This window comes from Porites lutea, chromosome 1, assembly GCF_958299795.1.
Source record: "Porites lutea chromosome 1, jaPorLute2.1, whole genome shotgun sequence".
NCBI classification, from domain to species: Eukaryota; Metazoa; Cnidaria; class Anthozoa; order Scleractinia; family Poritidae; genus Porites; species Porites lutea.
In genome coordinates, this window is record NC_133201.1 from 24256298 (window position 1) to 24282957 (window position 26660).

Genomic DNA, 26660 nt, shown 5'->3' on the forward strand with positions numbered 1-26660 from the left:
ATAGGTTAATTCAATTATATCTCTTGCTTAAAGATATTTAATCGGGGCGTTTTGTTCAGGAGTTCTCAAACCAAATATAATTATTGTATCCAACGTTCTTTGGAACATCAATGTACTCCTGATGACTTCCGTCTATTTGCCAGTTTTCTTTTCACTAGTAAGGACTGACATCATTTAAACTGGTATTTAACCCAAAGAATTTTCCTGATCTCAGAGGAAAACGGATTGGGACTAGGAAAAGTGTGATACAGTATGTATCACACTTTTTTTTTTTCACGTTTTTTTCACTTTTTTTTTGTTACAAAAGTCTTGGGAACATTTCGGACAAAAAGGTAAGAGAATAGAAAACCCTCTCGGAGGAGGAGAAAGGTTACAAGACTGAACTAATGATGTACGTTAAAAGACGTATTTATGACCTAAAACTATTAATTGTGTATGCATATTAATCCCAAACACCCGTAGTAGCGTTGTAGCCTTGAGTGCTGTAATTAAGTTTATGGTTCTCGAAGTTTTTAACGACGAAGGACCCCCAAATAATCGAGTTTGCAAGAAAACGCAGTTAAGTTCAAAAAACGGGTAAACCAAATGTTACTTATTCTTTTTCACGCCAGGACGGATTTAATAATTACTTGATCTGCAATATTATACATTTCATTGCATCATTAATTCAATTGCTTAGTTGGATTAGGATACGGTTATCATTTATAGAAACATTTAACTGGCTTTGCATGGGTCTGGGAAAAAACCGAAAACACTGTGGTACTGTTTCGAGGCATTTTACTGCCAGCAGTTCTTGTTAAACGAGATATTGCTGCCAGTTGGGATCCTCAAGCCTCAGAAGAAAACATTGCCGTGCAGTTCATGGAAAAATAATTCAAACCTTATTCACACTGGTGAATAACTCAGGGCCTGAGTGGTGTCACAGTAAAGTCGGTTTAACCTGAGCCATTTTGTTCTTATATTTTACCTTTGCATATTTTCAGTTTTGGACTGGAAAAAAAAACAAAAAAAAAGTTTTAAAAATATATAAAATGTTTTGGTCAAGAAACGTCATTTACATTAGAACAATATTGATTGCATAATTATTTTGTAGAGTTGTACCTTTGAGATAAACAATTCAATTTCATTGTAGTTTAAATGACGTTCAAATCTCAGGCAATCATGTTTGACAAGGAAGCTCAGTTCGGATTATAAAGAGAAAAATGCTTACAGGTTTATCATTTGGGTTTAAACAAGTACTTTCCTATGCCTTGACTACTTCAAGCCCAGACCAAAAGATTTCGGTTAGTCTCTTTTAAAAAGCAAGCAGCGTCATAACACTTGGCCGAGGCCCATTCCAGATGATCAAAAGGACAGCCACCTGCACATCATTTATCACAAGTATTTGTTTTGGTATTGGGTGAAACTGGGCTAGAAAAGGTGAAAGAAATCGATTAATAACCATCTTTTCCGTTATTTGGTCCATCCACAACAAGAAATCGCAAAGGTGCTTTATGTTCCCTTGCCACAGGAATACCAACATAAACGCTTCCTATCTGCAACAATCATGGTTACCAGAGAAGGCTTTTTCACAGGATTAAAGGATTTTGGTTTTTAGCCGTTATAAAGATGGAACTATGTAACCAAGGGTTATATACGGACAGCAGTGTTATATGTGAGCTGGTTTCTATTTGCTGTGAATATAAAATCAATAAAGGCTGCACTTGACCTTCACTTGATGTCTTCTAGGTGTACAGTATGCATGGATTCAACAAACAAGACAATCGTTATTATTATTATTATTATTATTATTATTATTATTATAACCATCATCGTCGCTGTTATTAGCGAGAGAGACTGGTGGAAACGAGGTTGACTTCGGAGGAACAGCGTACGAACTTGAGATCAAAGGAATGTGTTTTGTTTAGACATTGAGAGTGTACATTATAGTCAGGAAGTTTGGGTCGCAATTTCTTTGTATGCTAATATATTGTGTACTACCTAATACTGAAAAATTATCCGTTTTAATGTCTTTTTAATTTGATAATATAGTAATTCGTACACTTTATGAACGGCGAGAAAAACATATCTTAAGATCTTATATTTATCTGTGGGTGGTACACTGAAAGGCTTGCTTCAACAAAATATTATACGCAATTTCTGTGCAGATACGTTCTCCTCACTCACAGAGCATCGCGAAGGTGGCCAATTTTTTATTGAAAGCCTTTAGTAGGATGGGCCTCTAAACAAGGTTATCACTGCTCGTTACTCTGGGGGATTATCACCCCCTAGAGAGGATTATCACCCCTTCCACTACGCTAGGGCCACCAAGAAAGGATTATTACCTTTCATTACCCTGGGGGATTATCACCCCCTATAGAGATGATTATCACCTTCCACTACCCTGGGGCTACCTTGAGAGGATTATTACCTTTCATTACCCTGGAGGATTATCACCCCCTATAGAGAGGATTAACACTTCTCACTACCCCGGGGAATCATCACCCTCTAAATAGGATTATCATCTTTCAGTAACCTCGGGGGTTATAATCCCCTGGAAAGGGTTATCACTTCTCATTACCCTGATGGAGTGTCTCCCCAGGGAGGATTATCACCACTCCCCTTGCGGATTTTGGATTATTTCACCCATACACGATCATGTATATAGCAAAAATGACTTGCTCTCCATATTTTCAGTGCTTTATCGCTTACTCCCTTTTCCTACAGTAATCCCAGCTTATTTCTTTGCTTTTAGAGTAAAGGATATGGGTCAGGGGAGTATCCAACCAAATTTCGTCCTTTGCTGATCCGCAGCTTATGCCGCCGCGCCCTCAGGGGAGGATATGCGACCATCTGTTTATTCATTGTCACACCGATGTCCTCTTTACAAAGAAAAAATTAATTTCTACAAACATTTCCGCTTCTAAAAGTCCTTGTTTAGCATGCTCAGTTGCTGAAAAGTAGAATAAATGGTACACATTTCTTGTAAGAAAAATGACGAGAAGCTTTTAGCGGTTTCTTCTTTATTTAAATGTGATGATTATATGTATTTCAATGCTCAAAATAATTCCTCGTCTTAATTCCACAGCCTTAAAGGTTATCCACTCGTTGGGAATTTCCTTAAGCTGTAGGCCCTAAAAATGTTAAATTAAACAAATTATGATAACAAAAGACAAATAAATTAAAATAGACCTTAAGGCATTCTTTTACAAAAGCACCAACCAAAGGCGTAGGTCGCGTGACATTAAACTGTTCTCGTGAGTGGAATCCTGAGGAAGAGCTCCCATAAATTTGGAATAATGGTGAGTGCCTCCCAGGTTCTTAAACCCCGATCCTGATTAAGGATGAAACCAACGAAAATCACCCATTTTAGTGTATAGGGAGCAAGCACGCATTCTCTACTGATGGTGGAAGGTGAGGGGCCTCTGGGGGGGCTAACTTGCCTTTATTAGAGAACGGTACCCAACGCGTATTCTTGTGGGAGAGGAAATTCTGTCCCCTTGCGAACGTTTACGAGATTTTGCTTGCGAACCCATTTTTAAGTTAAAGAAAGTTCCTGGCATGTGGCAGTGGAATATCTGTTTCTAATTATAAGCTTGAAAAGACGCGTGAGAATACACTACGACAAAGAAATTTGTCTAGCAATCCAAGATGGCAAGAGAATAAAAGGTAAACGAGAGCGTCTACAAATTGAATTTTTAAACGAGCAGAACTGAAGGACTGACGTCATAAGAATGATGTCACCTTGGTGTTGGTATTGGGACGTTGGTTTTGGATAGAACAAAAAAAGAAGTCGATGGCAGGGCTGCAACCAATGAAGGGTCAGATTCGTAGTGCAGGTGACTTAACCCCTTTCTTGTGTCTCACCTTGAAGCAACATTTTCCTTTAAGAGCAATTTACTTCGTAGCAAATTCCTTCCCAATCGTATTCATCATCAGGCCCAGGGTAGTCTTCCATACATTGCTTGTAACCATCTGGAAATGTACATCCTTCGGGAATGTCTATCGGATCTCTAGTTTTGAATTCTCTATAAGCGACGTCATCTATTTTGATGAAAGGACCAAAAGGAAGTTTGTCAAAGTACTGAAAACCGTACATTGATTTTGTGTTAACAAATGTAAAGAGAAAATTGTCGCAGTGAATTTCAAAATTAGAGAAAAAAACGTCCACAAATCTTTTACACCTGGAAAATTTTCCCTGGCCATGATTTGAGTTTTTTATTTGCCTGCTGCCATCGTTATAATTTATTCTATGGCGGAACTTGACAGCTTCTTCGCTCATTTTGGTAGGTTTATTTCCTCTGGCAGCGGAACATTTTATGTACCAACACTACGGCGACATTCGTTTGCATTTATAGTCATGATGTTTTCATAATAATGATGCTAATCATTGATTTTTTTTGAAAGAGACAAGCATTAGAGGCAGAAACCCATTAAGGGTTGTAGGGTTGTTGTAATGATCTAATAACAACAATGTGAAACGTATTGGACGCAAAGTTCTGTATCGATAGACTTTGCCTGTTCAGATATTAGAGAGTACCTTTATTGGTTGATGCTGTTCCAAGTTCACATTTCTGTCATTAAAGAGATTAACTTTGAAATGACAAGACTCCCCAAATACAGGTGCCCTTCCCTCATTTCGAATTCATCACCGAGAAGATTCTCCTTATTTTTGTCTCGGCCTGCACCCCATCGCCAAAAAACGAACCGTCGATAATCTTCTGGCCTTAACCTCTAAATGAAGCATTGTTACGCACCACAAAGCACTGTTAGTGATAAAGTCAACCAAAATTCTTACACTTGCCTTTTATGACCGAACACAAAATTCCTGGCAACAGCAGCATTAAGGCCACCAAAAAGCAAACAGAAGTCTTCATAATTCAAACAATGTGCAAGCAAAAAGCGTCTTTGTAAAACAAACAAACAACAACAACAATTATAAAATAACTGAGATAGTACGCGTGATCTGATTGGTCAAAAACCTATAGTTTATTATACCGGTAAACCCATAGAAAAAGGCATCCGGACCACGAGCCCTAAACAAAACCGGCTATTGATCTGCAAACAACGATTTTAGAAAGGCTAAAAAACAGAACAAGTTACTTACCCAGCCCTTCTTAATATTAAAAGCGTTGGTTTCCACATTTTATTACTGAGCGTCACAATTCGCTACTGCTATAGCTTTGGAAGTTATAAAGTACAAAGCTGAAAAACAGTTTACATTTCACGACGATGCCAAATCGCAGACAAAGACCACAACTGTGTGAATTTCTGGTGCAGAAAGTCTCTAGGAAAACTTAACGATGTGCCAACAAGCAACAAAACGGATAGTTTTAGCATTCTTGATTTATTTTATCTCAAACTTAAATTTCTTAATGAAAGAAATTGTTCCAGAAAGAGATCTCTGATCAAGATATGGTACATGTACAAAATCGGCCGCTGTAAGTTGTAAACAAGCTGCCAACGATGATGAAAGATGTCAGAGTTTCGGGCTGGTTTTTTCCAACATTTGCACAAATTATTCGGTGATATCGATGCCATAACCTACCTCAAACCACCTCACTTCACGAATCGACAAATATTAACGCCAATATGTGGCTACGGCAAAGAAACCTTTCTCCACCACTGACATATTTCCATCGGTCGCTGTACGTGCATATAAAGTTACATGCGACAACTTCGCAAATGCAGCCACGTCGTTACCGCAGCATTTCTTGATCATAATAAAGTCCAGAAAACAGATCTTAAACCACTGCAGCTTGTTAAAAGTGAATGAAGTCCTCTATTACAATAACTGCAAGTTCCGTCTGTAACAACGAAATTCTTACGGATCGACTCAACAAAATACAGCTGCGTACAGTCTGATGTTCAATTAATTCCTACTTCTGTAGTAAACAAACCATGAACGTATTCTTTCATTGTACGTTCGCATGAATATGTGTTGACTTTTCCTGTAAAACAGCTTTCATAAGTTATCATGTAATGAGTGCAAAAACTCGTGTTTTGAAGTGCTGCTGTTTGTTGTTTGACTGAACTGAGTTTTGAGAAAGTTCAACGCTATTAAATCGTGAGTCATGATTGGCTTATGATGACTTTAGAGAGAAGACGTGACTTGATCACGGTACTAGAACCATATTTTTTACCTAAAATACTCCATTCTACTAAAAGTTATTTTATAAAAGCAATAGACCACACTTTCTATGGGTTTACCGGCGGGATAACCCACTTGGGATGTTGGGAGAACACTCGAAAAGCTTGTAAATCACTCGCCTTCGGCTCGTGATTTACAAGCTTTTCTCGTGTTCTCCCAACATCCCACGTGGGTTATCACGCCGGTAAACCCATAGAAAGTGTGGTCTATTGCTTAAATAAACGTCAGCGCAAACGAATTATTTCATAAATCCTAACTAACCTGGTTTTTTCCTACGTGCTGTACATTACGTTTACCGTGATTTATTTTCCGGTCGTAGGATTAGGTGGAAGAAATTAAGTGGAGGTAGTTAGCGGAACAAGATCTTCGTGGGGAATTTTCGGGTCAGCGTTACATGTTTTTTTTTTGTCTTCTTTTTCGGCTTCCTTGACTGAATGGTGTTCATTCCTCACACTGCACACGTTAGATGACAAGGTTTTCCCTGACCGCAAGGTGAGAGGCAGCCAATAGTAAAAGTCAAACCTGCTGAGTTATTTTTAAACACAAAACCCCTAAATTTTGCTTCCTGTACATGTCCGAACTACTGAAGCGGATATTTTGCACTAGAACAGTCAATGCCTCAAAGTGTCCGACCGACAGAAAAAAGGGTCGAAAAGCTTCAAAAAGCGTTTTTCAACAAAGTCTCCAGAAGAAAATGGCTTGCCAGTGAAGAGGAAACTAGAAAGCGTAACCGTAAGTGGCGGTCGTGGCTGCTAAAAAAAGTTCATTTAACTCAAACCTCCTATACTCGCAGTCTATCTATTTTTCTTTTAGTCATTTTGTCACTGACTTAAAAGTTTAAACTAACTTGAAAGTTTTAACGACTAATCTATTTGTGGAGTTTAGCCTGAATTTTGTTAATGGTTTCCTGATTAAGCAGTCAACTTCAATGCAAAAAAATGCATGTTTTTTTTTAGCAATTTTCAGGAGTAGAGGAATTATAGTCCTTCTTCTTCATGAAAAGCTTATCTTTTGTGTATATATTTCCAATAGTCCGTCCCTGGATTTATCACTTTGGGGTGCGAATGAAGTCGCGTGAATGAGTGTTATCAACGATGGTGGGCCAAATGAGGCCCTTTGATCTCTTATTCGGAGCTTGTTCAAAGCATGTGTCAAAGCGCTCATGTATTTAAATTTTCTGCTTCGGCGGTCAGGAGGACTATTTGTCATTAAATGATATCCAAATCATTCTGCGATTCGCGAGATGTAACTCAAAACCCTTAATATCTTAAACTCCCTAAAATTGAACCTTTTTCGAACGGGAGTCAACTGTCTATCGTTAAGGAAAGTGACACTAAAAAGATAAGGTATTCCGAGAAAAAAACTTTTTTGTACGAACTTACCACTTTGCGGCTGGCCACCTTAGTTAGAATTAGTCTTCTAGCTCTTCAACGCCAACTTTGGCTTGTAAGGCCTTAATTATCTCACATATCAGGCCATCTATCTTGGCCGGAAATTTATCCTTAAAGTGGTTATTATACAAGTCTAATGAAAAGAAAAAGCTAGGTTATATCAATAATTTGAATGCTAACACAGTGCAGTAAAAAACCCACACTTTTTATTTCAAACCCCCTTTCAGTGTTCAATAAGTGACCTCGTAACCAGAAATTCTATACAATTTGTGGACAGCTAATAATTTGGAGCTGTCACTCATCTTCGATGTTTAATAAGTAAAAGCTGCTATGATCTGACAATTCAATGAGTCGAACCCATTAAAAAAGTATTGTGAATTCTACAGATTTATGTTCACTCTGAAAACAAAGAAGAAATTGTGAAACATATACCCTGACGACAAAGCTTTGAAGAGCAAATAAAGAATTTTAATGTATTAGAGTAAAGTGAGGAGGATTCAGTTACTTGTGCACGCAATTTGCATCGTTTTAGTTTTTCTCTTGTAAAGCCTCAGTTCGATCCGTTAAACTCATAATTTGGTTCCGAGGTTAAGAAACAAGAGTAAAAAATAGTATTATACCTTTTGTTTTACTTAAGAACCATCAGAGACAAGTATACATTTTATTTATTTTAATTATTCAATCGAAATGCTTCGCTTCTCCACCTTACTTATTAGATGAAGCAGTTGTGTTATTTTTTTTTATTTGGTATAGGGAAATTGTTTTAAAGTCTTATTGAATGTATCAATAGTTTCTTTGGCAAAATGGAAGAGAAAACTGTAAAGAGAAGGTGTGTCGCGAATGTTTTACTGTTCTTCCACTGATTTAACTACTTGTATTGTAGGCAGGGTGGCCGAGTGGTTAGCGCGCTGGATTTGTACAGTACTGGATGTATGGGTTCGATCAATTCCCGCTCGCACCACTGACTAGCTTTGCTTTTCAGTAGTGCCAAATTTAACCCCTAGGCCACACTTCTAAATACCCAACCTGACCGCCTCCAGCTTTTAGTGGCTGGTAGTTCAAAAAAAAGATAAATTGCCAATTTGCTTTTCAATTCATGACAGCTCAAACGGACAGATCCATGAGCGATGTCGATAGTTACTTCCATTAATCTGGCACACTTCGCTTACACCCGTTGTAAAAAAAAAAAAAAATTATGAGGGCTTTTTTCACCTTACCTTAATACTCCTTTCCTGAGGAGACAACAGTTAAACCTGATAATCCTATCCAGGTGGGAAAAGGATAACGCTTACAAAGCGTGCTGGGAATTATCTCTCAACTCAACCACTACGATTAACGAAGCCTACGTAGTTGGCGGAATTGTTTTTGCACGAGTGGGAGTTTTGGTGGCAAAGCCGCCATGGAAGAGACCGCCGATTTAGGTTTTTAAATGTCACCTGTCCATTCTCCGCACGGATTGACAGCTTCTCTGCGAAAAGTCTCCCGCGTGAGATTGGATCGTGAAAATTGCATTGGTAAGGAAACAATATGTGTTCAAGACAGTGCTATAGTTGTCTTTTTATTCAATATATTGCCGTGAGTTATTTCCCAGCTGAAATGCACAGCCAAATCATATCTAGTACAGTCAATACGTACAGAACAAACTAGAGTATTTTTTGTTAGGCTTTTATTCGATACAACCGTTTTACATCATTTTGAGGACCTCATGGAATTAACCCCTGTTTATTCTTTCGAGCAATCTCGAGGCGATAGTTTCTGAAAAGCCAAAAAAAAAATTACAAATGCCACTGAATGTTCAATATCACAAACATCCTACTCTACATTTTGCAATGGAAAGGATTTGGTTTATTTTACTGGTTTCGGAATCACGAACTCGTCCAAGAATTTACTTCTCTCACTTTCAACGAACAGCAGTGCGGATCACACTCCCAAGAAAAAAACCCGAAAAGTGAACGAGCTGTGAGGAGGGGATGACGGTTTTAGTTCCCTTTTAGGGAAGACATGATCATTTGCAGATGTCAGAAAAACAGCCGAACGTTCTCCTCAGCTATCGTAAGAGTTTGAGAGTTAATGCGGCCGGGGATTGAGCCCGTGACTTTCCTCTCCGCAGACGGGCCCTATTTTGACGGGACCTATTTTGACCTATGGAATAATTATCTGGGGAAATACCTATAAGACCACTCTTCAACCAATTTTCATTTTACAAAAAAGAGCAATGCGATTAATTACCTTTTCTAGATTTGATGAGCACTCTAGTCCTTTGTTTAAATCTCTTGAAATTATAAAATTCCTGGACCTAGTAACTTTTCATTTAGCAATCTTTATGTATAAATATCATAATCAATTATTGCCATCGGTCTTTAATTCTTTTTTCACTAAAATTTCGCAAACTTACATGTACTTTACTTAGACGTTTAGTTAAGTAATTGTAAAAAGTACGGTACGCTCTTGCATTTTTGAGGAAAAATGAAATAGTAATGAATTGTAAAGTGGGAGGATCCACAGTAACACTGATAAAGACAGCTGCTGGTATTCGAATTGAAAAAAAGTGTTTGATTTTGATTTCTCAATATTACAAGCCCATCAGGTTTTGGTCTGTATGTACAGGCAAGTTCGCAAAATATGCCTACAAGATCATAATAATCAGGTGATCCTCTTTTTCTTCTCCTCCATCATACATTCAATATAATGAGAAGGCCAATGACATCCCTCTGGTACTTGTATATGTGCATTTCTTCTGACTTCAGCTTGGTGATTTATCGAAAAAACATACAGAAACAAAAGAACACAGTTGTCAATATTCTTTGTGGACACAAAATTTGTTCTTTGTAGGATAAACATGGCCCTTATAAGATTACTAAAAAAAATTTATGTAGGTACATGATCTAGTATGATTTCTCATTGAAAACATAAACAAAAAGCCCCTATGGTCTCCCATTTGAAAATGACGTTGCCTCGCTTAGAGCTAAAAGTTGCAGATTTTTTTGAGGAAACGGAGGGTCGAACGCCTATATTTTTGCCAGTGAAGGTATTTCATGGGGTTGTGCGTAAGTATACTGAAAGGAAACAAACGTCGTCATATTGTGTTCGAGTCACTCTCCTTTAGGCTCCGATTGGTCTCGTTCAGGGGATCGAAGGAGAATGAGAAATTTTTCACTCTCTTTCTAATTTTCTGTTAATCACTCCCGTCTTTTTCTAATGGGAGTTCTCCGAAGACGAGACCCATGACCCTGCAAAACCAAGTATTTAGAATAGTCAGCAAAGGAATACAATGTGTTAGAACCTTACCTCTGAAGGTCGAACTGACTGTAGTTAGCAAAAACACGATGATGATAACGCAAGCAAAAGTCTTCATGTTGAATATTAACATTAACTCTGAACATTAACCTGAAGACAGAACACAATTAGCTGTCTTTTAATGTAGAGGAGGTGATATTGCTTAGAAAGAGCACGTAGTATTCCCGGGGGTACTTCATACAATGGCCTTTAAGGGGAGTCTTCGCCCGATAGAAGAACCTCTTTCTGGCTTCACGTAAAATGGAAATCAGTCATTCCGGTCTGTGAAAGGGCTCAAAAGGGTAACATCTACATTTTCTGGCTCTTAAAAGAGGAGAAAACATTTTGTTAGGTGATTGATTTATATTTGAAAGACAACAAAGATGCAAACGTTCTAACCTTGGTATGTAAAAGGGGTACCAAGGGGTACCTTTTCTGTAAAAAAGGTATAATTATATTAGAAATATAGCGGATTGGACCATGGGGCGAAGCGTACCCATAAGACTTTGTTGAGTGCCCCTCCCCGCTCCCTTACATTTGCTCAGCTGTCAGGATAAACAGAATGGCCCAGCATTTCTAAACAAATGGAGTGGCGTTTTAGTTTATTTTACGACTTTTCCAAAAATTATGCAGCGGGAAGCTTAGAAGAAGTTACTTGAGCGTAGAGAATAAATCTAAATAAATTAAAGTTCATCGCTCTAAATGCGTATTAGTTCATCGAAATACCAGTGCCTTGGAAACAAAGTATTAAAATACTTACGGTTTTGGTTTTCGTTCCTGAAATAATTGCTAAGTACCCCTTTTCTTAACAGATATAATGATATCACGGCCAAATGTCTAAATACTGGCTCTTTTCAATTTGTTGAGATTACGGCAATTCTCAAGAGTAACCGATGGTTGCTTAAAACGTCAAATAAGGAGGCATTATTGGAAACAAACACGAAATATGAAAGACGAAATACTGACATGCTTTTTACTTATCGATTTTTTGGTCTAAATATTGAAGTTACCTTAAAAATTTTTCTTTTAATGGAATTAGGGAAGTTTTCTTTTAGCTTTTGTTACACTTCATTTGACATGTAAGCATCTAGAAACATCCTGCTTTAATAACTCAGAAAAAGAGCCATTGATTGCAATGGATGGAATTAATAACTTTAGATGGAACCCGTGTTTACATAGGTATTCTTGAGCTCATGTTCAGCTTAATTAAAGTGTGGGACTGTACCAGTTTGCGATTTATCTTTTTTTTAATATCAACTCATTAATCCAATTTTTGTGAGCAAGTCACTTCAAAATTTTACCTTAAACCTTTGTTTCTTAATCTGCTTTAACGGTTAAGTAGCTCTGTCATTGAAAAAATCGCTTGAGCTATCATAGGAAAATCTTCCGTCTCCAACTCCTATTCAGATTAATTGGTTTCAAAAGTTCAGTTTTTAAGGTAAAATATTCTTTTTCAAATATGGCTACCCACCTTCTCCAAAAAAAAAAAGCCCTTTCTTTATACGATAATGTTCCTGTCGCCAACTAGAATCATGTTAAAATTCAACCTATGAGAAAAAATTAGGAACAATAGCGCTGACAGGGTATACTAAAGAATTGAATAAAGTTCATTTTCCAGGTAACCGTAGAACTGAATAACAAAAGCAAATTTGCCCCACAGTTTGACGGTGCCAATCAATTTCTGCTGATGGACATTTAGGGAATGTCTACACTTGGTGTCTGAGCACTAGTGCCTGGGTAGTGACAAAAAATGGTGTTTTGTTCACACCTTGGGTATACCTAAAATGTAAACTGTGTACATTATTTACTCCGTTTTGCCCTCTGTGAGACGCCATTTTGAAACGCAAGCTTAGGAGCGAGTAGATAGCAGTAGATTATCCCAGAAAAACAAAAACGGTGTACACCCTGCTGTTGACCAAATCCCTTTTTAGTGCCAATGTATAAGGTCTCGACCTTGTCCTCGGGCACCGACCACACGAATTAATTCGGACGTGGATACTTGATAAAAGCGTGTGTTCACATTAGAGCGGTTTTCACTTGACTGTCGAAAGGGATTGGTTTTGGTTTTGGTTTTGGTTTTACTACGCCCTTTGGTTGGCTAGTGTATTTACTTTGGTTTTGGTTTTACGACAGTCAAGTGAAAACCGCTCTAGTATCCAACGAGTACCGAACTCTGGCCTTGTACCCATGCACCAAATGTGAACACTACCTTAGTCTCCCCAAATGTTTAAAATCTCACCAGTCCGTCTATGTGTACGTCAACAGTTAGTACGCGCATGCGTTAGTATTCAGGAGCGAAATGTTAGTTGAGTTTGTTTTTGGTTCTCTTCTCTGCTCCAAGACTGATGGGGATTTTTCAAGGTACATTCAAACCTTGTTTTATGAACACCCACTTAATTGGGACACCCCGTTAATACGGACACTTTCTAAGGCCCCCTCCGTGTCCTTATTTGCGGGGTTTGAATTTCCTTTCATTTCAGTTTGCAGTGCTTATTCCAAAGAAAGAAAGACATTCAACACGCTATCTCCTGGTGATTTAAGCGAATAAAGCTGTAAATATAAGCAATTTTGGTGTATTCCGTGGGATTCTTTTAACCCCTTAAGATGGCTGGCATTTCGCTACCGGTACACTAAAGAAACGGTTACGAAAGTGTAGAGACTATACGACTACGGTTTAGTATATATTTTTTTTCAAATCAACCATTACAATTTTGTAGGCATTACAACACCCATCAAATCTCAGCTTTTTGTGCCAGTCACCTCACCCAGAAACAATTGCGGGTTATATTTTGATCCTAGTTCCTTTCGCATTTCTAAAGTAGCGAGTGGAAGTGATAACATTGTTGTGACACGTCTCGTTGGTAAACGTAGCATAATTATAACATTGGAGGAAAGTAACACTATGCAACACAACTAGTTTTTCCAGTTTTATTTTTATTTTTTTCGATATATTAACTTACTAGCGAATTAACTTAAGTTATCTTCAACAAGTTCTTGAAAGGCGACGTTTCTTTTTTTGTCAAACTAACACATATATGCCAAGAAAAAAAAGACGAAAAAAATATATGTACAAAAGGTGTAAATATAATAAACAATTGAGGTAAAATAAATTTTTGACAACAAAGAGCAAATATAAATATCAAAAGCGAAAATCCCTATGTGGATCATTATACGTTTCTGGGAAACTGCCCACCTACCCCTCCCCTAAGCCAATGATAACCCTATTGTATCTTTGTACAGTCTAAAACAGAGCTCTAAAATGGCAGGTAATATTTTTTCGGCCTCGGTGTTTGGAGACAGACGTTATCTACCCTTAAATCATGAACTCACGAGACGTCCCTATACATGAAATCAGTGAAATGTACATGAGGGTGTGCTGAAGCAGAAACAGTTTCTGTTTTTGTCCATACACTCGATTAGCTCTAAAAATGGAAGGTTTAAGCGCAGGTCCAGTATAATAAGATGCATTTTAGGACAACAGTATTTGACATCAAGAAACGCTTTTTAAACAGTCGAAGCCTAGGGGAAAACAACAGTGGCTGATTTCAACAGATCAGCTCCAAAGCGAGACTGGTTATCTGGATGATTTCGTTTGGTAAAAAAGGACAATAACTGTCCAGGTTATTCTCTACTTTTTTGCGAAGAACCAATTCTTTTTTAATACTCTTGTTCGCACAGTTCCACATTTCTCTTCTCTTCCTTACCGTCAACAGTTGCTTAACTTTAATTTAAAGTGTAACCACGCAACAAAAACGCGCTATTTATTAAGTATTCCAATGTGGAAGTACGATAAACGATTGTTTGGTTAAGAGCTGTGTGGCCTCTGGAGCTTAATGCTCCTTTCGCACGGCAACCAGTTTCTCCAGAATGCCTTTTCATGGCTCTGCCTCATCGCTGTCGCACGGTAGGACATTCCAACCGCGAATAGCATCACCCTGGAGGTCCATGCCTCTGTCCTTGAAAAATGTATTCTTTATACAGCCCCTAAAACCAGTATTAAACTTTCCATGTGTCATTTTTGCGATATTTTCACCCCCTCCTATTGGAAATAAGAGGAAAAAACATTAAGATAATATAGGCTATAGTTCGAATTATCTCCTGTTCATATGAAAAAAAAAATCTTCCACATTATTAAACATCCTGAACACTGATAAAGGAGGTAGACTTTTAGATAATACTAAAGGACCATTCACACCTAGTCTGCTTGCTAGCTTAATAGGTAAGAGCACTGCACCGGTATCGTAGAGGTCAGGGGTCGAATACGGGCATTCAGGCTTTCTTTTTACAACTGAGTTGTGTATTGATGATCTTGTCTGCATTTGGTTTTTCTTCCCGCAGTTCAAATATATGAAATCCCAATATTACGGACTGCCCATTCTGATCGTAGGGATGACTGATAAGATAAGGATATACAATGCACTTACCCATAAATATGCTGTGACCTTGGTTAATATTCAGCCCTTTGCTTCCCTCAGCCGAGGTGCCATTTACGTGCTCATGATTATCAACTTTAAGGGAACCCTCACTGAAACTCCTACAAAATTAAACGACAAACGTCACTAGTCTAATAATTAAAATATCGGAGGGATGACATCACGCAGTCAGTGCTGCTTCATATTATATAGAAGCCGAAATCAATAATTGATTAAAATTTTTTTCATGGTTGACAGTCGGGGGGTTTATTCTCGGGCCCTTCCTTGTTCCTCAAATGTAACGCATCTAGAATACGGAGATCTAGGAACTATTATTTCAAGATTGTAGTTGAAAAAGTTTGTTACCTGTAAACCTTGATGGAGTGCCACTGGCTGTCGTTGACTGGAGACAGAGATTGTAGTACAGCGGGCCCAGAGCCGAGTTCAAATCTACGAAAGACGTAACTGATTTGCTAACATGATTTTAAAGTATTCTCAGGGTAGGGGCCGATATATTTAGTTCCTGGTTATTTGCAGTAGCGGATGCGGGGAGGGGCCCGGGGGCCCGTTCCCTTATTTTTTTTATGTAGATCAGTGATCCAGGATTAATGTGTATCAAATTTAACCGAGGATGTGCTTCACTCAATTTCATAGTTAACTACTTTTAGGCAGTGTTTTTGCCCAAATTCTCCGCAAGATCATCAATATGAGAAAAAAGACGCAAAGACGCAAAGCAATACAATTTTTTAGCCTCGGTTGACGTGCGTCACTCAAAAACGCTTTTGGTTAGACTCCCTATTATTTTATCGCCCCCGGATGTTAAGTGAGTTATGTGATCCATCAGTACATTGATGTAGCGAAATATATTCTTTTAATACGTGTATATTGTCTATGTTTTTTAGTGTATTACATATTTCAGAGGCAATTTTAGCGACATTCGGATACGTCAGAGTCTCATTTGAGACCAGCGCCCATTAGCCACCCATACCTTTTGGCATTTTAGGTGGTCACGTACATCTGTGGGTGTTTTTACTCTGAAAGCAAAGAATGGGCTGTCAAGAGTCCTTAAACTATTTACCTGAACTCCAGAAATCCGTCTCTTAATCCGATTGCAAAGTGGTCTCTTCTCTGGAAGGAGCAAGAAGAAAAACTTTTCATTTGGACACCGAATTGATCCAGGTGAGAACATGAGGTATCTATTTGTTGCTTGATGCCTTACAGGTCAAGAGAACTGTTCGTAATGCAACGGGCATGTGTGTGTGAAATATACACGAACGTGTTGGCAAAGAGATACGAAAGTGTTTTAGAAAAAAGGTTTCGTTCTTACAATCTTTTAATAACTAAGAAAAAGCTCAGAACTGAATGTGGCAAAGTAGATAGATGTCTGGTCTGATTTCTGGTCATCGGATTATCAGGCATGAGTTATAAACAATCTCTGTCGGCCGAACTCATTACAACACTCTTTTTTACCTCTCCTTGCCATAGGATTACACCATTTTGAGCTTCTGTTTTTATCTCAGGTGACATATAGTCAGGTGTTGTCGATCTGTAAAAAAAAAATGGACGCATGCATGCTCAAGGCCGTAAACATTGCACAGTGGATTATAAGGTATTTCGGCTATAAAATACCAGGATGGCAATAACTTGGGCGCTCATTTTCTATTAAGGCAGTCGTAAAACTCTCCTGATGCTGAGAAATGTTATCCCAGAAGGTTCACTGAACACCAAAGAAAAAACCTCACCTCGGTCCTCGCATGGTTGATGATGGGAATTCCAAGAAACTGTCACCACTGAACAAGGCTTTTTTTCTAAACTGGACAGCTACAACGAAACAGCCAATCAGCCACAGTCACTGGAATCGACTCAACTATACGTTGCCTCATGCAAGCTATCAGTGGAAGGCGTTTACTCTTACCATTTGCACCACCGGTAGTTCCCCTTCCGGTTTTAAAAGGCCACCAAGACTTCCCAAGTGTGGCTTCCGGGGTATAGTAAGAAACACTTTACCCATGCTGATGTGCCTTAAGATCCGTTACATTGAAAAGTTTATAATGCGACAACATCAGTTACTGACAGATATGAAAATATATCCGACGCATTAGGAAGCTATTTCATAAGGCAAAACTTCTGAAAGTACTTACTTCTATTACACCTTCTGCCTCCATATCCGAGCGGGCAGTTGCATAACCTGTAACACAGTAAATCAACTTTTAGGCTCAGAATTTCTGAAGCTCTCTAGGTTTGCGAACTGCTTTTATCACGTCTTAAAATTAAGTATCGTTCGTATTCTAAGTATTCAAAGACTTTCTGTCCATTGTAGTAAATATAGTCAACTCCCTTTATTTCGGACACCCTCCAACGAATTACTGTCCTTAATCGCGAGAGATCGTCATTTGAGTTCCGAGAAGAAATTTCTTTACAAATATATTACTATTTATATTTAGATTGACTATAGTATCAACCCTAACGCAGAAAATATTGGACAGACTGGCCGAACTTGTCAATAGCAGAGACACCGGAGGGAATTAACAGCTACACCTCATTAAAACAAGCTTCGGGTTGACTGTAGTGGAGCGCATTTTTCTTATGTTTGGGAAAATAAAAAATAAATAAATAAATAAGTAACCTGTCAGATGACGATAATTCAACTCCGCCATTTACACATGTGTTACTCTTCAAAGGATCGGCTAGTGTAAACTCACACTTTTGTCCAGTATATCCAGGAGCACAGGAACAGAAAAATCCCGTTTTTCCAACCGGGATGCAAGTGGCATTATTGACACATGGTTTTAATTCACAAGGCAAAAGGCATTCTGTGCATTGTTTGATACCGCGCATGTCAAGATTGGACTTGAGCAGGTTTATTTCCCTACCATCTACTGATAGTTCGGATATACAACCAAAGAGACCGGAGCTAACGCCAACTTTACTAGTGTGGAATGTCGTGAAGTTTTTCACTCCGCCTATGAACAAGTCTAACAAAAGATTTAATCCACGTGAACAACACGGGGAGGAGCCTTTCACTGGGGGATCGTCATCCAGAACCAGCAAGCTGTCTCTCAGTTGTCTTTCTATTATTACAGTGTGCCAGAAACCTACGGAAATGTTTCTGGCGCTGCGTAAAATACCAGTACCACTTCCCATATTGAACCTGAACTCAACTCGCCCTCCGTTAATGGCAAGGGAAATGAAGTCACCGCGACCAGGGAATATCGCCTGACCATTGTACAGTAGAAGCATATTGCCTGATTTAAGTGCGAGGAATCTGATGGAGAACCTTAGTTGCAGAACTGCGCCTTCGATTCCTGGTAATGACATGTATGAGTTGCCCTCGAACATGGGAGTGTCTATTGGCCTTCCTACAGAGATGAATACTGTCATCAGTTTCCTTTTTAGAACACCAAATGACATAAAAAACCCCAAAAAACCACCAGAAAAGTCCAAGAGACGTTACTTTAACTAAGTACTCTTCACCTGCTTTCTATCATACACCTCACCCTGGGGCTGCTAAAGTGACAGAGGCGTTTTATAGCGACATTCTTCGGTCTGGTATTTCAAGTAGCAGCGACTATAACCAGACCTTCAGGTAACTGGGGGCGCTGCCTATTCAAACCCTTCAAATAGGGAGGGGGGGCACTATCGAAAATGACCTTAAAATGAGGCGCTGGCAAGCTATCATCCCCGAGCTCCCTCCTCCCTCGATCCAGCACTTTTAACATATAAATCACTGAACAAAAAAAGGAATTTGCACCAACATGATCCTTGCAAATATATAGGAAATTTGTAAAAACTGGAGAAGTAAATATGGGGCAAGGATGGTAAATGTCATTTGCATACCAAAAACAGGGGGAGGGCGGCTGAAAATCCATGTTTTCGTCCAGTGAATCAAACAATAAAGTACGGTCTTTCGCCCATACCAACTGATGCAAACCAGTTAAAAAGTATTTCATGCATCCTATTCAAACAGGAAAAAAATTGGAATTATACCAAAGCTCATGTTTTGACATCAGATCGTAAAGGACTCAGGGCCTTTTGGTCAACAACAAACCTTCCTCACACCTCTCCCCAGAGTAACCAGCAGGACAGATGCATCTAAAACCATCATTGCCGATATTTTCACAACGCCCCTCATTGCAAACGCCAGGTGAACACTTGTTACCAGCGTCATCACAGGTCCTTCCTGAGTAACCAGGCCTGCAAGTACAAATAAATCCCCAGTCTCCAGCGACCTCTGTGCACGTGCCGCCGTTCTTGCAAGGCCTTGTTTGACAGACTTCACAATCATCCAAACCCACGCTTTTAATAGGGTCACCTGAAATTTTTTTTCAAGAGGTATTTAAAGGGTTATGTCACGCTATTTTCTATTTTTTAAAAACCTATGAAGTGTCTGCGTATCAATTGAATTCCAAAAATAGTTTTCCCTTTTTTTTCACAAATCATGTAACAAATCATCATGGTTATCGTTCCGTGGTGGAATTTCTTTGAAACCTTCTTCATTATTTTACAGAAGCATTTTGTGTATAGGTCAAGACCCTAAGTAATGACTTCAGCACAAAGTTGACATAAAACAATAATATCCTTGTGACAAAATCCATTTAAGTATTGTGTTTTGGCAAGAGAAGGAAGAAGATAAAATCTAATTATAAAATTTGGTAATTAAGCAACACCGAAAGGCTCCAAAAATAGCTTCCACGTGAAACAGGCCCTATTCTCATTCAAGTTATTCAATACTGCCCTTGACAAGCGCATACACTTTCAATAAGAGCTGGCTCCTTTAGAAGTCGAAGAAACAGAAAGAAACATGCTCATGTTCTATAGACATGACTCAATCTACTAATGTCAATTAGACCATGGTGAATCATTTTCCCTTTGTAAAGGTTATGCATAAAAAAATTAGCGTATAGACAGTTCAAAGAGTTCAAATAAAAGGCTTAGTTTCCAGAACTTTAGTGTTGCGTCGGTAACAGAAAGAAATGGTGGTTTTGGTCCAATCAGTTGCTAAAGACAATTTACCTTCAGAACAGAAACCAAAAGCAGACTTTCAAGGTAAAACCGAATTGAAGAATTTGTATGAATTGTTTTCCCCTTGTCAAAAAAGCACCCTTACTCTCCCCTTCGGACACTCTGTTTGTTTCTTCGACTCCTGTGCAAAATTCAAATCAGTCAAATCTCCTCGAAAACTAGTTTCCAGAAATTTTAAACTTTGAAAACCTTTATCCAACTACCATTCGTTTTGTCCGTACGAAAATTTCTCAAAATAATCAAAGGAGACAATACATGTACCTGTGTTCCTGTTTTTAAGGTCCCTATTTTTGATACCAACCATTTTTGTAATGGAATGTAAAAGAAACAATTATAGCGGAGCTCTGGCGCGCGAAGCGCGCCTGCGGAGCACCATGGGTAAGTAAATCTACCCATCCGAGAAAATTTGGAAATCACGTGACCGTACACCGCCCCAGCCCGCCCGCACGTCCGTCCGCACCACAGGAAAACCAATGTTCAATGTTCAACACTTTCTAGCTAGTTTGGTAGCACAGGAAGACTGATATTGCATACATATTGTACATCAATGTTGTGATCAACAGCTGTCAAAACAGGGTATTCGCTGACCAGTATCACCTGACCGTATCGCGAGCTCAGGTGTCGACCCATCGAGGTCGAGTATCTTTTTGGAGTTATCCGCTGACAAGTTACTAGTTTTCAAATGATCGCAGGTTCAAGTTTGATTTTTTTTAATTCATATGAAATATGTTTTGTTTTATATGTGTCGCACAATTAAAATTTTGATTTCAAACGGACCTCGGAAGCTAAAATTCAGCCAGTTTTTAAGGGCAGGGATGACATGCCAGTTGCTTTGGACTTTTCTCACCAAGGTCACGCGTTGGTCACGCTCTACGTCCAATTTTTATGCTTTGATTGGTCAAAATTTGACAGGTGAGTTCATGCGGAAAATTTATGCAGCATCTTGAAACTTGTTTACTTTGACAGCTGAAACTGACAGAATTTTGTGTCAACTTGTGATGTTTTTAACTGTCTTTCTCCGCTGAATGTACAAAATGAAATTCTTCTGCTACCAAGAGTCTTCTGTTATTCATAGCTAGTTTGTTTATTGGGTTTTTGGTTGAGAAATACGTCGCTTGTCAAAGTCGGAGTTCCGATTTCGGATGGCATCGTTTTCGTTTTTCACCTTGCTTGATGCGTAAGAGGGTTGAAAAGTCTGAAGCGATTCTGGCCTTACTTGATAGTTTTCAGAGCATCTAGAATGGTAAGGCTGAGTAATTATTGTATTTGATGTTTGTTTTTTATATCTAATTTAATGAAGTCAGGCGTAGTTTATGCGGCTATTTAGTTTATGCACGTTTGTAAGATTTGAGACAATGATCGATCTGACCGAGTATCAGGTTTGATCATAAGCTTATAGAACTTTAAAAAGCCTTTAGACATTTTCTCACTGCAAATAGAAAGAAAACGTTCCAAAGAATATTTAGTTATAATTATGGCTGTAAAAGAAAGCTTTGAGCCATTTAAATTTTCCTGCCTCGAGTTCATCTTTGAAAAAAGCAAACGGAAGCAGGCTTAAAACATAAACAAGGATTTTAAGAGACACTTTTTACTTGTCTTCGTGAATGAAAATTGTTGTCTCTGTATATGTTTCACCGAATTATTATCCTTTTATTGATTGTTAGTAGTCTCTTTGCAATTTTAATCGCTGTGCCGTTTGTTTTCAGTCGCTCACGAACATCGCTTGCAGGAGTAGTCAAAATGCCGCGTGTATCAAACGCTTTTGAAGATTACACATACTGTAGTTATAAAACCGTTAAATAAAGACATAAACATTATAAATTTTTTATCATGTTAAAGCGTATAACTCTATTAATCTTGATTTAAACAGTCGACTTTGGCGCCTGTCAAAAGTGAGAACCGGCAAGCCGTATAGGTGATTTTAGAAATTTTTTTAACGCTTTCGACCCACGTGTGCCTCGATCGACCTGAATGTTGAATGAGTACAATTTGTATTGCAAAATTGTGATCTGTCCGAGGTCTGTATGATCAAAAACAGTGCCTCATGGTACTGTTTCACCTCAGATGATGTATAAAAGTATAAAAGGTTGGTTTACACGTCCCCAGACTTGTTAGCAAGATTTTGTAAAATAAATTGTAAACTTGTCGAAAGCAGAAAATTGGGCCTGATTTGTTCTCCGAGAATTTGTTTTCCAGGCCTTATACTACTACATCAGAAATTTCTGCAATTTGACTGGCTTAGAGCAGTGGTATTTCAGCTTAATTTGAAATACCTACATGTGAAAATTACAAACCTTTTGTGGGTAGTAGTATAAGCAAATAATAGCATATTTTGTACGTGATATTTGGTATAAATACCACTCGAGATATTTCAAAATTGTCTCAAATTTCACTCGCCTAAGGGCTCGTGAAATTACATATAACAGTTTTGAAATATCACTCGTGGTATTTATGCCAAATATCACTACAAATCATACTATTACTTATACTAATCTACTGTGATCAAGAGACATTTTTATGGCTCTTGAATGTGATCAAAGATGATTGCTATTTTTTGGGTGTACATATAAGGCTATCAATTCGATGTAACATTAAGTTCACTCTTAGCTTGGACTGTTTGCAAATTATTTTTCTCTAAAATCACTTAGCTTTCCCTCAAAAGTTACATGAATGTGCTCTAAAGTTAACTGATTTGTAAAATACAATTGCAAGTTTATTGTTTAATTCGAGTTAATAGGAGCTTCGCTTTTAGCCCTGGCTAAATCTATATATTATTCTTACCAAAATTTACAACTTTCCCGTCGATAGCCAAGTAGCTTAAACAGCCAATAAATCCTGACTTGAATCCCGCCAAAGAGCTTATTGATAAGAAGTCAAAGACTCCTCCCACGTGCAAATCCTGATTCAAATTCAGACCTGTACTACTCCCCTTAGAAATTCCTGTTACAGGTGGCTCCCCATCTACGGTGAGATTTCCTTCCTTCCTGTTACGTGATAAGACGACTCTGTGCCACTCATACAGGCTCAATGGTTGCCGGCTTCGAATGATTGCAGGCTCAAAGCCAAGGTTGAATCTAAATACGGATTATTTAGTTTGTTTCAGACTCTTTTCTTACGTTACCATACCCCCCAAAAAGAAAAAATATATCAACCAAGGATAAAACTGGATTATAACATGTGCATCACAGTTAGATTAAGATCAAGACGACATGCACAGCCACTACAACGTGGATATAGCCCATTTTGAAAAAAAAAACATCGTAAGATACTCTCTAATGTGCCGGCTCAGCTTCACCAGGGAGGAGATATTCAAGTATACTTTGTTAGACTGGGAGAACGGAGCCCAGAGTATATGTGAGAAGCTTGCGCTGAAGCGGAGTCCTTTTTCTTCAATCTGTACCCACGGAAAATGGCTACACGTTTATATTACACTTGTAAAAATTGACCATAGGATTATAAGTCCAACTAACACACAATCTACAAGTAAACTACCCCATCTTATAATGGTGTGCTCGTGCTAAGTATGTTGATACATATGACATGGTGCAGTTCTTGGAATAAGTCACTGGAACAGTCAGAGTGTATGATGCACCCCCCAACGAGAACTTAAAGTGTTGTATTAAATGGAAGCTCCGTTTTAAGGCTTGGCTAAATGTATGCAATACGACTGCAGCCAAGGTGGAATATGATAGACTTGGTTAGTAAAACGATAGTTTGGTTACCTTGCTGTTTCAGGGTTTTACAGAAACAAAATAAGTTCGGATCCTTTTTTTGCATTAGTTTTCAAACGACCTCGAAAAAAAGATTTGTGTGTAACCAAAGGCTTTATGGAAAAAATAGCTTGCGAGGGCAGACTCCTGCTATAGCTAAGCCTCACAGGACTACGGGCGGGGATCAAGAAGGATGCTCTTCGTCCCTGTTTGTGAATACAACCCCATTACCTAAATTCAGCAAATCTGTCTGACATTCCAAATGAAATGAAGTCTCCAACAGAGCCATTTGTTAGCTGATCGTTGTACAGAATCAGCCCATCCGCCATCTCCGGTATGAACACAGTTTCAACCGTGAAATTAAGTGGCTCGTCTGTTAATGTCTGTACACTGAGGTAGGACAGAGGTTCCTGTGTAAATCGTGGAACGGTCACTAAGAAGAGATATAGAAAAGGTAGTGATACAAATGGTTGGTGACCATTACGTTATGGTTAGAGTAAATATCATAACAGAGGTGTCTTCTTGTCATTGACGCGAAGTGTACTTAGCAGAAACTCCCCAAACTAACCCTCATCATGACCGCAAGAACATTCGTAGCTTTTCGCTTTGGAATTGCATCAGGTAAAATGTATAGGAGGAAAGGCACTGGAAAAGTTTTGCACCAAAACTCGTCAAAATCAAGACATGAAACAAGGAGAGAGGTTAAAGTAAAATTACTTCCAAAGAGCCTACCCTTCAATACCTTACCTTTAATTTCTAAAATTCCACTTCTATTAGCCGATCCTTCAACATTTTTGGCTTCACAATTGTAACTCCCAGCATCCTTTTGAGTCACATTAGCAATCTTTAGAACTCCTCTTTGCACTGTACTGCTGACTGGAAGCGATCCGTTAACTTTCCGCCATGTTAGGTCTGGGGACGGGGAGCCGCTAGTGATGCAAGTGAATTGCACGGTCTCACCAGTTTTCACACGTGACTTCTGTGGAGTAACCATAACCTTGGGGGCCTCTAAGGGTCAATAGAGTACAGTCTTGCCATTCGAGTTAATAACAAAATGTTTAATAGTAACATCGTCAATAAAACTGCATGATCTTTGCAGATGGATATTAGTTGTAACCGTAGGGTTGGGGTGGTTGGGGGGTAGTGCCAAAAAATCCAATCGGATAAGGTCATTTTGGTTTACGCAGTAAGATTTAAAGCAGGCTTATGTTTTCACGCCTTCCTCACTTGGTCTGACACGAGGACACGCAATCGCCAGCTTTCGCTATTTTATCCTGTCTTATTATCGTGGCTTATCAACTCGGTTGACAAACCAGTGAACCATTCCTATTCCCCACAAATGTGAATGTTTTTGCAATTGACGGTCAAATATTTCAAGCGTTTTTTAGCTTTACTTGCATTAGCTTTAATTTCTTTTGCAGACCAGTAAACGTGAAAGGTAACAGCAGAAAAGAACAAACAATAAACTCCAACCTTGCACAAAGATGGCTAGTTCAGATTGCACAGAGCCCACTCTGTTAGTGACTTCGCACCTATATACACCACCATAGGCAAGCCGAGCGTGCGGGAAAATCAGCTGTCCTCCTTTTGAAATGAGTCCCTCGGGCAACAGACCATCGACGCGGGTCCATTGTATTTCTGGTTGTGGAGTTCCATTCGCGATGCATTCTAGAGTCAAATTCTTTCCTACTGAAACTGTTTTGACGGAGGTTCCACCTGTTATAACCACACTGGGTAGATCTAAAAAGGATATGATTACATGGCTACTCATACGAATGATTTAATGATAGTGATAATGATAATGATTATGATACTGATACAATGACAAAAACGATAAAGATAACAATAGTAATAATTACAGCAGCAACAACAACAACAACAACAACAACAATAATAATAATAATGATAACAATAACAGTTGGATAAACTCAAGGGTATAGCATAATATAATTACAGTGCAATGAATTGGCTCGACATTTGAAAAAGATTTATGGACATTAATTTTTGGTTATGATATAATTAAGCACTGTACTTTGAGAATATGGGGTCGTCAACCAGACCAATGAACTTAGGCATGATAAGGGGAAATGAGCATAAAAAGGGGATCGAGATGAACAGAAAGTGACTTCTTTTTCTTCAAAGCGAAGCTCTAACAAACCTTCGACAGTGAGTTCTATAGATGTTGTAGAAGTTCCAGCAGCATTTTTTGCTGTGCAGATGTATCGACCATTATCGTCACTGATAACTCCTGTAAGACTCAAGACACCAGCTGAGTGTCGTACGGGAATGTCGCGCCCCTCTTTTGACCAGGAGATCACCGGGTCGGGTATGCCAGTCGCGTTGCAGTGAAATGTAACATTGGATTTATGCGCGGCTTCAAAAGATCTAGGCCAGGCCACCACTTTTGGTGCAGCTGAGATATCAGAACGAAAGTCAGTCAAAAAGCCAGGACAAATTGAACATGGGATGAAATTGAAAATTGACTAGCTTGTTGATCAGCACTGATTTCCCAAACATAAGTTGATAAGTAATCAACATAATCGATATGCAAAGAGCAACAAGACTGGAACGTATATTTCAAAGACACTTTCACTGCCATCACAAAAAGCCTCATTTGTAGTACAATATAGAATTTATAGTACAACATAGAATGTTTCCTTCTAAATAAAAGGGAAAAAAAATTCGATAAATGGGAGTCATTGAGAGAGAAGAAGAAGGG

The 26660-nt window shown here is 38.6% G+C and overlaps 2 protein-coding genes and 1 long non-coding RNA gene across 4 annotated transcripts in view; 1 reads left to right on the forward strand and 2 right to left on the reverse strand.

The window, feature by feature from the left end:
- The window catches only part of LOC140926712 (uncharacterized), a 737711-nt gene that overhangs the window by 83904 nt on the left and 627147 nt on the right, over nucleotides 1–26660 (forward strand). The window lies entirely within an intron of this gene.
- Nucleotides 2877–8800, reverse strand: LOC140946893 (uncharacterized). Of its 2 annotated transcripts, none has more exons than XR_012166874.1 (4): nucleotides 7513–7629; nucleotides 4784–4885; nucleotides 3847–4023; nucleotides 2877–3113 (listed from the first exon to the last, which is right to left on the reverse strand). It is a non-coding gene; the product is annotated as an uncharacterized lncRNA (long non-coding RNA). The 2 variants fall into 2 exon arrangements; XR_012166873.1 differs by lacking the exon at nucleotides 7513–7629 and adding an exon at nucleotides 8739–8800 and having other exon boundaries at nucleotides 2878–3113.
- Nucleotides 14163–26540, reverse strand: LOC140951661 (basement membrane-specific heparan sulfate proteoglycan core protein-like). The gene is made up of 13 exons (XM_073400960.1): nucleotides 26535–26540; nucleotides 26100–26424; nucleotides 25373–25681; nucleotides 24689–24949; nucleotides 24173–24374; nucleotides 23013–23305; nucleotides 19258–19521; nucleotides 17836–18568; nucleotides 17351–17397; nucleotides 16680–16755; nucleotides 16288–16337; nucleotides 15576–15659; nucleotides 14163–15331 (listed from the first exon to the last, which is right to left on the reverse strand). The coding sequence occupies exons 1-10, from the start codon at nucleotides 26538–26540 to the stop codon at nucleotides 16721–16723; spliced, it is 2475 nt and encodes an 824-aa protein (XP_073257061.1). The 3' UTR covers nucleotides 14163–15331; nucleotides 15576–15659; nucleotides 16288–16337; nucleotides 16680–16720.

Excerpts from the sequence above, each read along its gene's own strand:
- LOC140951661 (XM_073400960.1), bottom strand. Across the intron at positions 25,682-26,099 it reads TATAGAACTCACTGTCGAAG|ATCTACCCAGTGTGGTTATA; the intron begins GTTTGTTAGAGC and ends TATCCTTTTTAG. Across the intron at positions 17,398-17,835 it reads GAATTATCGTCATCTGACAG|GTTATGCAACTGCCCGCTCG; the intron begins GTTACTTATTTA and ends ACTGTGTTACAG.